The sequence below is a fragment of the Elaeis guineensis genome, chromosome 11 (assembly GCF_000442705.2).
Source record: "Elaeis guineensis isolate ETL-2024a chromosome 11, EG11, whole genome shotgun sequence".
Classification (NCBI taxonomy): Eukaryota; Viridiplantae; Streptophyta; class Magnoliopsida; order Arecales; family Arecaceae; genus Elaeis; species Elaeis guineensis.
In genome coordinates, this window is record NC_026003.2 from 111761380 (window position 1) to 111776691 (window position 15312).

At 35.7% G+C, this 15312-nt stretch overlaps 1 protein-coding gene across 1 annotated transcript; it reads right to left on the minus strand.

The window, feature by feature from the left end:
* Positions 1–3066: 3066 nt before the first annotated feature.
* On the minus strand, positions 3067–3638 carry LOC105054156 (uncharacterized). Its single transcript, XM_010935602.4, has one exon. The coding sequence runs from the start codon at positions 3538–3540 to the stop codon at positions 3208–3210; it is 333 nt and encodes a 110-aa protein (XP_010933904.1). The 5' UTR covers positions 3541–3638; the 3' UTR covers positions 3067–3207.
* Positions 3639–15312: the final 11674 nt, after the last annotated feature.

Genomic DNA, 15312 nt, shown 5'->3' on the forward strand with positions numbered 1-15312 from the left:
TAACAGATAGTAAAAGTGGTCATCACCAGACTACGTTTTACATTTGCTATTAGCAACACTTTTCATCTACCATCTTATAGGTTGCGGCCGAAGCAAAGCTTATAAGCATGTTTTGCTATTTAAGATTTGTGCCCACATGCTATGGGACCAGATCTTCGTTAATTTTGACTTATTTTTATGGGGTATTTAGTTTGTACCCAAATCGAAATGAAAATCAAAATCGAAATGACTTAGAATCAGAATCAGAATGGCTAAATCCTCCGAAGTATTTGATTCGTAATCGTAATCGGAATCAGAATCGAAATCGAAACTGGAATAAAATTTTGAATCCATAGAGGAGAATAGAGATTGAGTTCTATATAAATTAAGCCATTCCCATTCCATCCTGAAATCGGAATCGGAATCGGAATCGGAGTGGGACTCCTCCCAATCAAACGGTTGAAATGGGAGTCATTCATTCCGATTCCGATTCCGATTCCGATTTAGGCCAACCAAACATCCCTTAGTTCAGTCAACTACTTCTCAATCCACCTACCTAACCTGCAAGTAAGTCGGTCTGTATTTTTTTTCCAAAAAAAAAAATCTATCTGAAAATTTGAATTTCATAATAAGCACTACTCATCTTGATCCCATAGAATGACACAATAACCATACTTTTGAGTTTAGTTGGAACTCATTAATATTGGATATATAAGATTGAAAAAGCATCTTATTTGATAATAACCATGTCTTGATCCCTATCAAATCTTGCATGTCTAGATCTTTTGCCTAAGTAAATTACTGATATTAAACCTTCGCCAATCCCCTAATGGATGGAATGGAAACAAGAAATAGCCATGTTCTTTAGCACGCACCGGGGTAGTCCTCTCCACCCCACCGCCCCTCCCACCCAGCCCCAATCGTTAGAGGAAGTCAAACAAATAGAATATGACATTGTGTCAATAATAAATAGCTTATTTTCAGAGCAACAACATTGCATGTTCCCAGTTTGATGTTGTACAAAATTCTGTTGCCTCGACTACAATCTGATTAGCCATGGGCATCATAAAATAATAGCCACTCGGATTGGCCTTGGTCCAAATATTGGGCATTTCGGGCATGAGAAATTCTTTATGCACTGTAGACGGTGTAGAAAATTCGACGTGGAGTGCACTATCTTGTCCATTTGATCCACGTAGTCATCATTTTTTAACACATATTTAATACCTGTAGGTTGATTTTTTCATTTAAAAATTTCGTATGGTGAAAATATTTTTGTCCTTTAGAAAAAAAATTATGACATCTTGTGGCATATTATGATCCAAGATGTCATAATATAATCCAAGATATCATAATATAGAAGGAATATTTTTGCCTAATTATTTTCTAATGTACATTTAATGCCTGCAGTTTTACTTTTTCGTTTGAAATTTTTAATAATAAAAATATTTTTATTTTTTAAAAAAATTATGATATCCTGTGTATATTATAACACCTTGTGGATAAAAATTATGACTTTTTAGATGCAAGGATGCCATAATATTGATATAGAATGTCATAATTTTATTAAAAAATAAAGATATTTTCATCATATAAAATTTTTAAATAAAAAATTAATTTATAAATATTAAATTTATATTAAAAAATAATAATTATATAAATTAATAATAAAATGATGCATTCCAGTTCAAATTTTTATGCTGCCCATGGTGCATAAAGAATTTGCCTTCCGGGCATTTACTTCCGTCTCCCGTCATTTTAATTTACTTCAAAAAGGCCGAGACCAACGGATTCCACACGCCATTCCAAACCCGACCAATTGGCATCACATTCCCAAGAATATGCCCACCCCTTGCCCATAAGCTGAACTCTGAATCATCTCTTTCAGACGTGATGTACGCACTATTACTAGTTTATTACCAATGATTAATATATTCTCAATTTGATGGCTTAGACGTACAATTACTTGAGAAGGTGTCTTCCACGAGCCTACCACTACATATGCGTTAACATCATATAGTCCCCATTTTTCAAATTAAAATTTCCAAAACTCTTTTGTTTTATAATTCCATCATACCCAACTAGTTACATTAGAATTTGTTATTTTATTATTAGTTATAAATGGTTTTCTTCTCAGAAAAAGGAAAAAGAAAAGTTCTAGATTGCCAAGATTACTGATCAAATAATTTCGAGCAAAGCCAAAAAAATTTAGGTACAGGCCCGTTTTATCATCGACGCATGTATAGAGATTTTGGACCCAGATAACAAGGTCACACAGTTTAATCTCTCAAGCAAGATCAATTAAACATCTCTTAAAACTTATCATTAATTTCTGAGGCTTCAAGCCATCCATATGACCATTACAATTATCTTCAACTTGTGGACATAGACTCAACAGCCACATTCAAATCCCAATCAATTGACTCCGTCTCTTATCATCAACTAGTGGACATATCCTCAAAGGCCACATCCAAATCCTAATCAATTGATTCTTATCGGCTCATCCAAGTCACCTTGTGCCTCCCACGCAAAGCACGCTGATTCTTGGATCTTTAGTGACAATAACAACTACGTTGACGTTTTTCTTTTGTTTTTCAGAGCCCATGCCATAGATAGTTGCACTGATAAAATCATATATGCAAAATTATAGAAAGATGAGAAAAATATTGAATTAAATTAAAATTTCTCCCAAGATTGTTCGGTTTCGCATGCTCCTTCGTGGGCCCAAACCCAAAGCCCCAAACGGTTACTCTCTCCCTCACCCTTTTAAGCCATGAAGAAGCGTGTGAGAGCCCACGCTCTCCAACCCCTCCTTTCCGGTAAACTGCGGCCTAACGTAAGCTAAAAACGTTCCATCACTGCCAACTAAAATTGTTAATTATGAGAAGAGGCATGGCGTTTGCCAGATTTTTATCCAATGTTAGTAGCCCTCCGCGAGGCAGCTTAAACTGATGTCCCCATTCCTCTCCTCCGACCCACCACCCCCATAGAGAACGATGGGAGCCCACCTCAAAAAGGCCTCAACTTACCAATAATCTATAAGTATCGATCAAGATTAAAAAAGAAAGCATAACTCAAATCCGAATATGACATTCCAAAGCTGGATTTCTTGATGATAGAAGATAACTCTCACAAGAGCTATGAATTGGTGGTATTCGTATATACATGTGATGCTCAATGATTCATATCTCACCATGGCTAACGATATAAAGAGTCTCCTTTTTCTCTCTACCGAGGCTTGGAAGGGGTGATCTTGATGACGAGGCCGGGGAATACATCGTCGGGGTCGTGGATATGCGGGTTCTGCTCGACGATGAAGGGGTCGCCGCACTTGTCGCTGATGGTGTGGAGGGTCTCCCCCTCCCCCACGACATATATCTCGTCGCATGGCCGGCCGGCGAGCTTTCCGCCGCGCACCGCCGGTTCGATCGTGTTGTCGACGGGGGTTTCTCGGAGGGAACTTAGCAAGATGAGGGCGATGAGGGCCAGCGCGCAGTACCACAAGGCGGCGTCGGCGATGGAGATGACAGTGGAAAGAGGTTTCTTAGTGAACGCGGCCATGGTGGGGTTTTAATTAGAGAGGAGTGGAGGAGGAGTCAGGGGAGTGGGATTTATATAGAGGGGAGGGGTTTGTGGTGGTTTCGTGGGTGAGCTTGGAGACACGGGTTTAGCCCTGTGGAATTATCCTATGAGTCACGCATTGCGGGTTTTGGCGTGGGGGTTTGGGGGATCCCTAAAAGAGTGCTATCGTTTGTCGGGTTTTGCCCGGGTCTACGCTCGTAAGCTCTGCTTCATCGGGAGTCAACTACGAGACAAAGGAAAGGTTCACAAGGCATGAAGTGAAGGGCCGAAGGTGTGATTTGGATCGGAGGATTCCAGAGTCTGGAGTGTATGGTCTTGTCTTTTTGGAGCTTTTTTTATTTGGGGTGTTGGACCAGTCAGTGATTGAGGACACTTGTGATAGTGGAAGGATTGGGAGGAGATCGATCTTTAGTCTAAAAAAAGGGATGGCTTTCTTATTTTCAAGCCGGTCATCTGTGTCTTATCGTGTTCTACATAAAGCATTGATAATTGAAACCCCCAAACTTGGTTCCATATTTTTGTCTCTTTCTACAACTATATTTTGGTTCCATATTGAAGATCTTTCAGAGCTTCATGTGCTGTAAGACTGCATCTATTTTAACTGATTCTGGAAAGATGTTGTTGCAGGAACTATTTGACACTTCAATCATTTGGAAGTTTTAGTTGCCATATTCATATATATTTTGGTACAGTGCTGTATGTCTAAAATACTTCTTCTTCCTCTCTTACCTGTATGTGATAAGTTCTCTGTTTTTGGTTTTATGTAATAGTGTTCTGTTTTTGGTTCTCAAACGGCTTGTAGGCTTCTTTTTATTTTAATATAATTCTCAGTCTTCTTTACCAAAAAAAACCTACCCTTGGGTGTAACATCCTCTCACAATTTTAGTGTGACATTTGCATTCCTTTTAGATTTTAGAGAGAGGGATAACTCTTCTGCGGCTTTTAGGCAGCCCTAAAACATTCCTCATCTTAGAATTCATAGACGGGATCTAAAGTTACTTAGATCGCCACCAAGCACCAGTGCGAATTATTGCTTATTTAGTAATCTGGTAATGTATAGATAACAAGCTACAAGAGCGTTCAAAGTTTGATCTATAAGCACCTTGAACATGGTAGATTATGATGAACATTGTTTTTGAGAAATGAAGAACAGACTATGATAAACAATATGGACCATCAATTTGGTTCCCTTGATAGATGCATGTCTTGTGGGCATCTTTGGGATTAGATGTCCCGTTGGTGAAACACATTCTAGCTGGTCTGACAAACAATTTATTTTTTAACAAATATCATATTGCTATGATTTAGATGAATTATTGGATTTGATTTAAATTATGTGGGTCATTACGAATATTCAGAAAGATCAGAAAACTCGGTATAGATCACTTTGATCATTATGAATATCCAGAAGGATCACTAAATTACATATAGAATATTTTAACTACTACTAGTATTCAGAAGGATTATTAAATTCGATATGGATCATTTGGATCATTATGGATAGGACTAGATAGGATGTAAAAGCATGATCTATTATATCAAAAAATTGAATTATATTTCAAACTTTAAAAAGATCATAATTTGGTCATGTCATAGCCTATTGAGATTTTTTTTTTTTTAAATTAAGTATTTTCTTGCATTTCTTCTTCTAAAAACTCTCTTTTGACAAAGAAAAAGATCTTTACCATAATCTCATATATCTTAATAACTCCAAACTCTTTTATCATTTTTTTTAAAATAAATTCTCAGTTAAATAAAAATGAGTATCAACGGAGAGCGAGTTGCGAATCATGAATTGGATCCCAGCTCAGCGAGTCACCATGTTTCTAACCAAATAGATGGTTTCCAATTCCAGGTGTATTTAGTCTACCCATTTCTATATTTTCTCCTTTCTCTTGGGATAATAACTCTTTTCTCATGACATCCAAACTTCAGCCATTCACTAATACTCAGGCCCCTCTGCGTTTTAGCATACCTTAGCTGGGTATGCTGGCCACCCATGTAGTGTCAAGCATTGCTTCCTCGTTCTTCCAACCAAGCATCAGACCCTCGAATGTTCAGTATCTGTTTGCCAATATAGAAAGATAAGGTTGTGGATGATTAGTATTCCACTAGAATTTTTGTGACAAACTTTCTCACCATCATCATCATCTTATAACATGATTTAATATGAGGGGTCCACTGCAGCACATTGCCCGCCCCACTGATCGCCCATTCCACCACCACCTCAAGTGGTAAAGCGGAAACCAAAGCCACCGCAGATTCTCCCAGCCATTCTTCGTGCGTGCATCTACCAATCAGGCCTCTTATTATTAATTTGTGAGCATCCACCACGATGGTGTGCTGCGGAGGGTGCCGCCGGGGACCCACAACGTATCTTGGAATTCTGTATGCATTATATGGTTGGGGCAAGATGGAAGCACACAAGAATTAACCATAATTGCCTTCTGGAGCATCAAATATGGTACAAAAATCACCGGTCCAGGCGAGTGGCAATTGACGTGCGCAATGTACTTGCTTTTTTTACAAGAAGATAAATTATCAAGGATTCCGCAGTTTCGGATCAGCAAGAAAGGCTTATCATACCAAATTAAAAATATATATAGTATTGAGATATACCGACCAACGTCCGATCTACCGATCGCACCGATTGATGACTGCCGACAGTAGCTGCCGACATCATCCGATAAAAGAGTCTGGTCGAACAGATCCGTTCTGCTCCGACTAGCCGAGCGACGGAGTCGGATTACCGACTCACTGTCGGACGAGAGTGGCAGCCGACGTCCGACTCCCACAATGCACCGGACTGGCCGACGGTGTCCCGAGTCTTCACCCGACGTCCTGCAACCGAATACCGACGTATGGTCGGTCAGCTCCTCCAATCGTCGTACGACTGCTATGGGCTGCTGTCTGACAAGGATATGCAGCGTGGCCGTCCTGGGGACATCGTCCTGCCAAGGATATAGATCAACCCCAGTGATTTGACAGCCCACGGTGACTTGACAATCCGCGGCGACTCTGACAGCTTTCGGCGATTTGACAACTCTCCGGTTGTCTGCGCCATTAATGGCAGGACCATGCCGGCTCTACTATAAAACGGGGAAGGCAACAGTGTTGGAGGAGATTTTTAGCTAAGCTCTGGACTCTCTTTCTCTCTCTCTCCTCTCTCTTCGTAGCTCTCTCCCGCTGAACTCCTGATTCTTTTCTACTGTTGCCTAGTCTCTTCTCTGACTTGACCGTCGGAGGTTCTCCGTCAGAGGTATTTTCGATCAGTGTGACTTCTTTTGTAGGTGTTCGTTTTCGGTGACCAGACGATGAGGGGATTGACCGCAACACATAGGATAATAAAAATAACTATTATGCATGAGGATATCAAATTTAACCGTTTTGTATGCGGGAAGACACCAAACAGCAAATGGTGCTTGACATTAAGAATGTCACATCTTTAAGTTTAAACTCTACTCGAGCTTAGCCCACTTTGCTCTGGAGGACCACTTGCTAGAATTAGATACGATACAAATATAGGAGAGCTGATGCTGCTCATAATTTTTCTGAGTCATTAAAGTCATTGTGGTGCCTACAAAGCATAATTGATTTACATAAGGGAAGAAAGACTGTTTAATGAAGACCCGATGATATAAATATGTCCAACACGGCATTTTTTGGTGTGCAGGAATTCATCAAATATCTCCAAATAAATAAAACAAACCATCTCAGTTATCACAATTTGTTATGCCATGACACTAGAAAGATAATCATCCTCTTAAAGAAGGCTAAGGGATAGATTCATTGTTTGCTCCAAATAAAAGAAGAAAGATAAGAGAATGAAAATAAATGTCTGTCTTTCAATGCATGTGGTTGAAGATAAATGACCTCCAAGCGAAGCCTCCTACGGTGCTCTGGAGCATGCTTCGAATTCATAATTGATTTTATACGAAAACTCGAGCAAAAAGATTACATAAACTACTTTTGTTAAAACTTGAGTTTTTTAAATTGTGCGTTTGAAAAGCTCAAATACTTCAAATTATTGCCCTAAAAGTTTGATCAATTATTCCTCTAAATGTGTTGTTGCTAGATTGTTGCCCTAAGTACTACCGAAAGATTCCATGCCTCTTCTCACCTCACGCATCCATGAGTAAATTGGGAAGAGGTTTCAGATTTGAATTCAGATCAATGACCATCGTATCATTATTCAAAAAAAAAAAAAAAAACAAAATAATTTATAATTATACTACAATCGACTTTTCTTATCCAACAAAATGCTCTTCGGAGTTTTTTTTTTTAAAGCTTCATGGATTCGGTGCATCCAGAAAGGGAGGTGGAAAAGGGCAACACATACGGCAAGATAAAATTGACTTGCATTTAAAAGAAATGAGCATGCCCATCCGAAAATGACACCATCTAAGGCTTGCACGAGTGGCCGAGCCGACAAGGCAACCAATCCCACGTATCATCTCTCACGGCCGTTCAAGGGATGGTGGGAGGAGGAAAATTAGAGAAATGACCTGCCCACTACGAAGAACCTTTCGGTGCAGATTTGACTGGCAACTAGGACTACCCATGGTCCATTTTAATCCACACCACTTCGAACTTATCCCACAGGCAGAGATGTAGGGCTACATGTTTTCTTGTTCCTTAAACCTCTCAACTTAAAGGTACCGTTGGGAGCCGGAAGGATATACGTAACAGCACCGGCCATCCGTGAGGCTAAATTAGCCTCCGTGGGGTCTTAGATAATGATGGTTAGATGAATGCCCACCATGTCATGGATCATCCATATATCAAACAAACAAGTCTTTCCTCGAGGTCTTTTTTTAAATAATATAAAAAAAAAATATTTATAAAAATAATTTAAAACTTAACTTTTTTAGCAAAGTAATGCAAAAAGAGAAAACGCCATTTTGAATGGCATTTTCTCTTCCATAGAAATGACGTTTTTAAAAACGTCATTTAAAATGCGTTTCTAAAAACGCCCTGACGTTTTCAATTTTTTCCACTCAAAAAAAAGAAAAAAATCGAAAAGTATGGAAAAAAATAATTTTTAAAATTTTAAATTAATAAATAAATTAAAATTTTAATTTTGATTAAAATTTAAAATATAAAAATTTGAATTTGTAATTCAAAAAAAAAAAATTTAAGATGATTTTTTTTCGAATTATTATTTTTTAATAACAAATCGAAAAAAATTTTAAAAAATAAAAAGTGCCATTAAAAAATAAAATTTTAAAAAAATTGAGAAAAATAAGAATTATAATTTTAAATTTAAAAGAAATAAATTTTTTAAAATTAATTAAAATAAAAATATCATTTCAAATTACTTTCTCAAATTAAAATTAATTTATTTAAAAATATTTGAAATAAATAAAATAATAGCCTAAAAAAATTTCATAAAAACAGAAAGAAATGAAAAAAATAAAAAAGTTATATAATTGTAAATTTGAATAAAAAATTAAATTTTAATTTGAAGTAAAATTTGATAAAAAAAATAAATGCATAAAAAAGTGAAAAAATGAGAAAAAAATGTGAAAAAAAGAAATTTAAAAATTAAATTTTTAAAAAATAAAATTTTAACTTTAATCCAAATAAAAAATATAATTTCAAATTACGTTGTCCATTTCAAAATATTTTTTAAAAAATTATCTCAAGAAAAGAAAAAAAATATTGTAAAAAAATAAAAAATACCCTAAAAAAAAAAAAAAAGGAAAAAATAGAATTGAAAAAAAATAGAAATTATAATTCTAATTGAAAAACAGAATTTATAATTTTCAATTTTAAGAAATAAAAATTATAATTGTAATTGAAATAAAAAATATATTTTAAATAAGTAAATTAATTTAAATATAATTGTTTAAAAAATATTTTAAATAAAGAAAAAAAATACATAATAGAATGCCAAAAAGATAAAAATGGAAGAAAAGTAAAATTATAATTTCAAATTATAAAAATTATAAATTAAATTTAAAAAAAATATCATAAAAGAAGTAAATAAAAGAGAAAAAATGGTAATAAAATAGAAATTATAATTATAAATTAAAAAAAATAACTTTAATTTAAATTAAAATTTATCATTCAAATCACTATCATCATTAAAAATTTAATAAATAAATTTTAATTAAATTTATTTATTAAAAAATTATAAAGAAATAATTAAATAAATTATGAAAAAATTTAAAAAAACTAAAAAAAAGAAAAGAGAAAAAAAAAAAAATGCCGAAGGGAATGGTGTTTTCTCCTTTCCCCCCCTTCTTCTCTCCTTCTCCCTTCTCCCTTCTCCCTCTTCTCCCTCTTCTCCCTTTTCCGGCGTCTCTCCGACGGCACGGCGGCACGGCGGTGAGCTGCCTCCTCTCTCTCCCTCTTCCTCTCTCTCTCCCTCTTTTTGTTGGCCACGGTGTCAGAAAGTCGGTAAAAAAATATAAGAAATAATTTTGAATTTAAAAAAAAAATCTAATTTTAATTGAAATAAAAAAAATCATTTCAACTTACTTTTTTTATGTTTTTTGAATATTTTTTAAATAAATTAATTTTAATTTGAGAAAATAATTTGAAATGATATTTTTATTTCAATTAATTTTAAAATTTTTATTTCTTTTAAATTTCAAATTATAATTCTTATTTTTTTGATTTATTTAAAATTTTGATTTTATAATGATACTTTCTATTTTTTTAATTTATTTTTTAAATTTTTTTGACAAGAATTTGAAATGATGTTTTTCAATTAAATTTAAAATTTTTATTTCTTTCGCATTTCTTTCTCTTTTTTTTTTTTCTATGATATTTTTAATTTTTTAATTTTTTAAAATTTTTTAGAATTTTTAAAAAATAATAATTCGAAAAAAAATCATCTTAAATTAATTTTTTTATTTGAATTACAAATTCAAATTTTTATATTTTAAATTTCAATCAAAATTAAAATTTTAATTTATTTATTAATTTAAAATTTTAAAAATTATTTTTTTCTCATACTTTTTCGATTTTTTTCTTTTTTTTGGGTGAAAAAGTGGACCATGGCGTTTTTAGAAACTCATTTGAAATGGCGTTTTTAGAAACGCCATTTAACATGGCGTTTCTAAAAACGCCATCTCACCACCGTTTTTTTTTTTTTTTTTTTCCGGACGATACCATCGTGAAAAAAAATAGGGGTGACGTGGAAGAAGAAAACCCATTCAAAATGACATTTTCTCCTTTTATATTATTTTAATAAAAAAATAAATTTTAAATTATTTTTGTAAATAATTTTTTTTTATATTATTTAAAAAAAAGAGCTCTCTTTCCTCCATCCTTGGGAAGGAACCTTGTACCTAGCCTTTATAGCCGTCCTTGTCTCTAGTAGTGGGCACTTTGTGGTGGAAAAATTATTCATTTTCTAACTGGTTGCATGCGAGTGGGTGAGACTTTGCCATCTGCTTTCTCCTTGGCGCCATTGTGTCATACTCACTGCTGGGCCCTCAGAAGGTACTTCTAATTGAAGTTGAGACAAAACAATGAATGATGCGTGCCCATGTTAGACTTGTTTGGATATGATAAATACTCCTTGTGATGCACATGCACCATACGTGGGGGAGGTGCAACTAATATCATACTTGAATTAGGTAGCTCTAGTATGTGATTAATCTACAAGGCTTCCAGTAACAATATATGTTTTTTTTTTTTTTTTTTAATTTGTTGAGTAGGTCTTTGTTTTTATACTTGATGACGTTGAAGTGGGTACTAAAACTATGAGTCACTTTTCTAAAATAGCAGATGAGACTTTCTGAAGAGGATGGGGAGAACCCAACCAAAGAACATATAATTGATAAAAAAGAAAGTACAAACATGACTCACTGAGAAACATGCAAAGCCAGAAAATAGGCACCAAAAAAGGGGAAGAAAGGTCTCAAGACATATACAATAAACACATCCAATCAGCAATAGGAAGTCTTCAATCTTTGTTAGCCTTTTCAGTCATTAAGTTAGTGGAACACAAGCGGGGGAGTCCCAAGCTCTCTGGCATGGAGATTTAGCTCTTCCTCTCCCCACAGAATCCACAGGATTGGAGAATGTCAGGCCATCCTCTAATTCAATCACTAGAATTTAATGCTCAACCAAAAGAGCATCTCAAAGTTATTTAAGTATCAATATGATCCAAATCCAAACCCCATGCGCTAGGAGAAGTTGATCATGATAAAAAATTCTATCTCATGGAATCCCATTGTCCGTGTTTTGTGATATAGAGCATTGATCCATCCATATGAGTACTGTGTATTAATTTATAGTTTTACTGTCAAAACATGAGCATAATGCATACTGTGTCAACCAGTTTGGCAGTGATACAATGCCATCCACAGTCTATAGTTTGGAAGTTTCTTTCCACTGACAATTTGCACCTATATTCATTAAAGTTTTTTCGAAAGAAATGCCTGACTAGGATGAAATCACTGCAACTGTGCAAAACAATGTCTGTCCAACTCTCTTGATTGAGGTCTAACTGCTCTATTCCTTAATTTTATTGTCTATCTCAGCTTTCTTTGTTGCTCAAATTGAGTTACAAATTGGGAGAAAAGATGGAAAAGTTACTGCTTGGCCTCATTCGGTACAAAATAACTAATGCCATTAGTCAGAAATTGAAATGAGAGCTAACATACATGAAAGAATCCAGCTCTATTTTCAAATTAAAAAGTAAATATGTCGATGATACAATAATTTTTCTCTCATCAGCATACGAATAGGACCAAAAGACAAATAAAGGCCACAACAGAGAAAAATTATTGATAATGATAAGAGTTTTCTACAAAGATTTAAAGGACAATCACAAACAAGGAAAATAAATTCCCTTTTCCATTCGGTCTTGCTTCTACATATTGCATTTTTTTCCTTTTTGCCTCGCATATCCTCCAACACTCAAACCATGAATCAGCATATGGAGGCATATTGCACATAATGTGCAAAGAGAGATGCCTGACTCATTGGAAGAGGACTGCTGCAACGCCCTTATCCTACTACCAGTTTCTTTTACCTCGACTTCTAGCAATTCAACCTAAAGGACGAAATTAATATCCAACCAGGAAAGTTAGCATGATAATATATGCAGATATATAATGGACAGTAAAACACCGAAATCTATTGTGAAACTCAAGCTGGAGTTTCTTCTCGATGTAAAACTTTGTAGCTACCGTCATTACCTTCCCAAGAATTATTTTCCTATATCTGTATCAAAATATGGAAATGCTGAAGTAATTCTACAAGGAATGTGATGCATAATGAATCTTGTTCTTACTAAATATGAAATATAAATGTTGAGGAGAAGAGACAAAAGAAAGACAATTAACATATTAGCAATAATTTTCAAATTAGGAGAATTACATGTAATTTTATGTGGAAGTATAGGATTTTTATACCCTACATAGAAAGTGGAAGGTCAAGAGGTCAAACTGTTCTTGCCTTGGGCTTGGGTTCCTATCAATTTATATCAGGGAATTTGCTGTCTTTCCCTAGAGCTCTGAATCAAAAATTGGAAATCTAATTACGCAAATATAATTTGACTGCCGGTGAAAATCTTTATTTGTATTTCAACAATATCCCTCAAAATACAATTAGGTGGTCTAAAACCAAATTCGATACTCTAATTATGCAAGAAGAGAACACGAACATAGCACAGTTCTTAACCAGCTATTAAAAGTCCTGAGTTAAGGAAATGAGGGACCGGGCACTGCATGTCACCTGTCATCTAATACACTTGGGCTTAATACCGAATTACCAACATCATATGGAAGCAATAGATACGAACACAATATAAAGGCACAATTCAAACCAAAGAGACCATGGTGATTATGTTAATTCATTCATCAACCAACGGTCAAAACCGGAAACCTACTGCAGCTGTACATATTTGAAAACAATATTTGCAAACACTATCACAATAAAATGATAAAATACATATTGACAGGCATCCGGACGGCATAAAATGCAACCTTCCATGAGAAAAAAAGGCTCAACTAAGGACCCCTCCCTAGCATTGCTGTCTCAACAATATATGGAAAGCATAGCAACACGGCGGAGGGTCTTTGGAACTCCAAATAGATAACCAATCTATATACCATGCCGCCAGTGTTGCTGAATAAGAGATAAAAGACCTAATGCCAAATGGTAACTACTGTCTCAAGCATCAGCCCGATGTTGAGAGCCAGTTGTAGAAGCATAGAAGGAAGTGAGGACAGAACAGCCCTTTGTTGAAATAAGGGAGTGGAGGGCGGCAAGACGACTCACCAGAGAAGGGAGAAGAGGAAGGAACGAAGAGTAGATCGCAGGAATAGTGCCATCGGTGAGTAACCGATTCACCTACCATTGACATGTAGGGCTGAAATGGGTTCGGACCGGCCCAAAGCCCATCGGCCCGCATGACTTCAGTTCGGCCTACCGACTAGGCCTGAAAGATTTCAGGCCGGATTTGGTTATTTTTCGGGCTGTGTATTGGCCCATCTCGAGCCCAAATAAGGCCCGGCATGAAACCCAATTCAAGCCCGAACCCAATGCAAAAAAACTCTTGTTTAGCTGTGTTTTTTCCCCCTTAATCTTCCTACTTCATATTCCTGCATTTTGTGCAATTTTTTTGGATTTGATGTGTACTCCATGGGCTAACACCATCCATGGAGTACCCTTCCCTTTTAAACATATCGGCATTTCTTTACTAGAATCGTTAATTTGATGGGTGTGGCCCAGCCCATTTACCGCCTTATATGTGAACCCAATTAAGGCGAGAAGCATTTTGATCTCTTGACCTTCCACTTTTTATGCAGGGTATAGATTCCAAAGGCTTAGACTAGCAACCTTGACACTGCAAGTAGAAAGCATCATGTAGTATAGGTTTGGTTCCCATATTGCATATATGTCTAAACTGTCATCTAAAAGTAGTGAACAAAGACTGCTTGCCATCCAATAAAACATGTGGTTGGACTTCATGAGGTCACACCATGCTTAGAATAGAGTGCAGTGATGTGTTTAACACCTGTTAGTAAGAGATGAAGTTTGCCATTTTGAAGAAATGATCCAACACACTTAAAATAATCAAGACTCTCAGTATGCATTCTCACGATCATGATCTCCATGTTCAACCACATCCACCTTCAGAATGCAAAAAAAGTTCTCAGCACCGTCTACATCCTTCTACCTTGAAATACACCAACAAAGCAGACAATGAAATGGCAGTGCCTAAATGCTATGATGATCCTCCCCTTTGAAATTGTATGGTACACTAATAACCAAGTTCATCTTTCCTCGGTTCACATGGTAAACCATAAAGATGTCTCATTTTGTTTGTATTAATCCTTGCCACTCATATTCCAAGGCACTTCCAATTGGCTTCCAATTTTCCAACTTGCTCACTTTAGCATAAGCTCAAGTTAGTCCATCTGCTAATTGGATATCATATGTCAATTAGTTGGTTTTCATAACTTTAACCATGTTTTGTATTGGGTGGATGTCTGGCCAGGACACCACCTCCCAAGATCTTTTCAATACCACACGATGCAGCAAGAAGAAAGAAAAAACAAAACAAAAGAAAAACAATCAAAATACGTGGATCAGCCACAAAAGGACTCGCCTCCACGGGACATGCAAACTTCACTATGAAAAAAAAAATTTTACAAGAGGAGACCTTACCCTCAACCCTTGTACATCCAATTCTCTCTCACTAGAAGTTCCCCTCATAAAAGCTCTTTCTCTCTTGGAAGACCCCCTGAACCTCTGAAGTGCCTGGCGACCGCTGTCCAGGAGCCT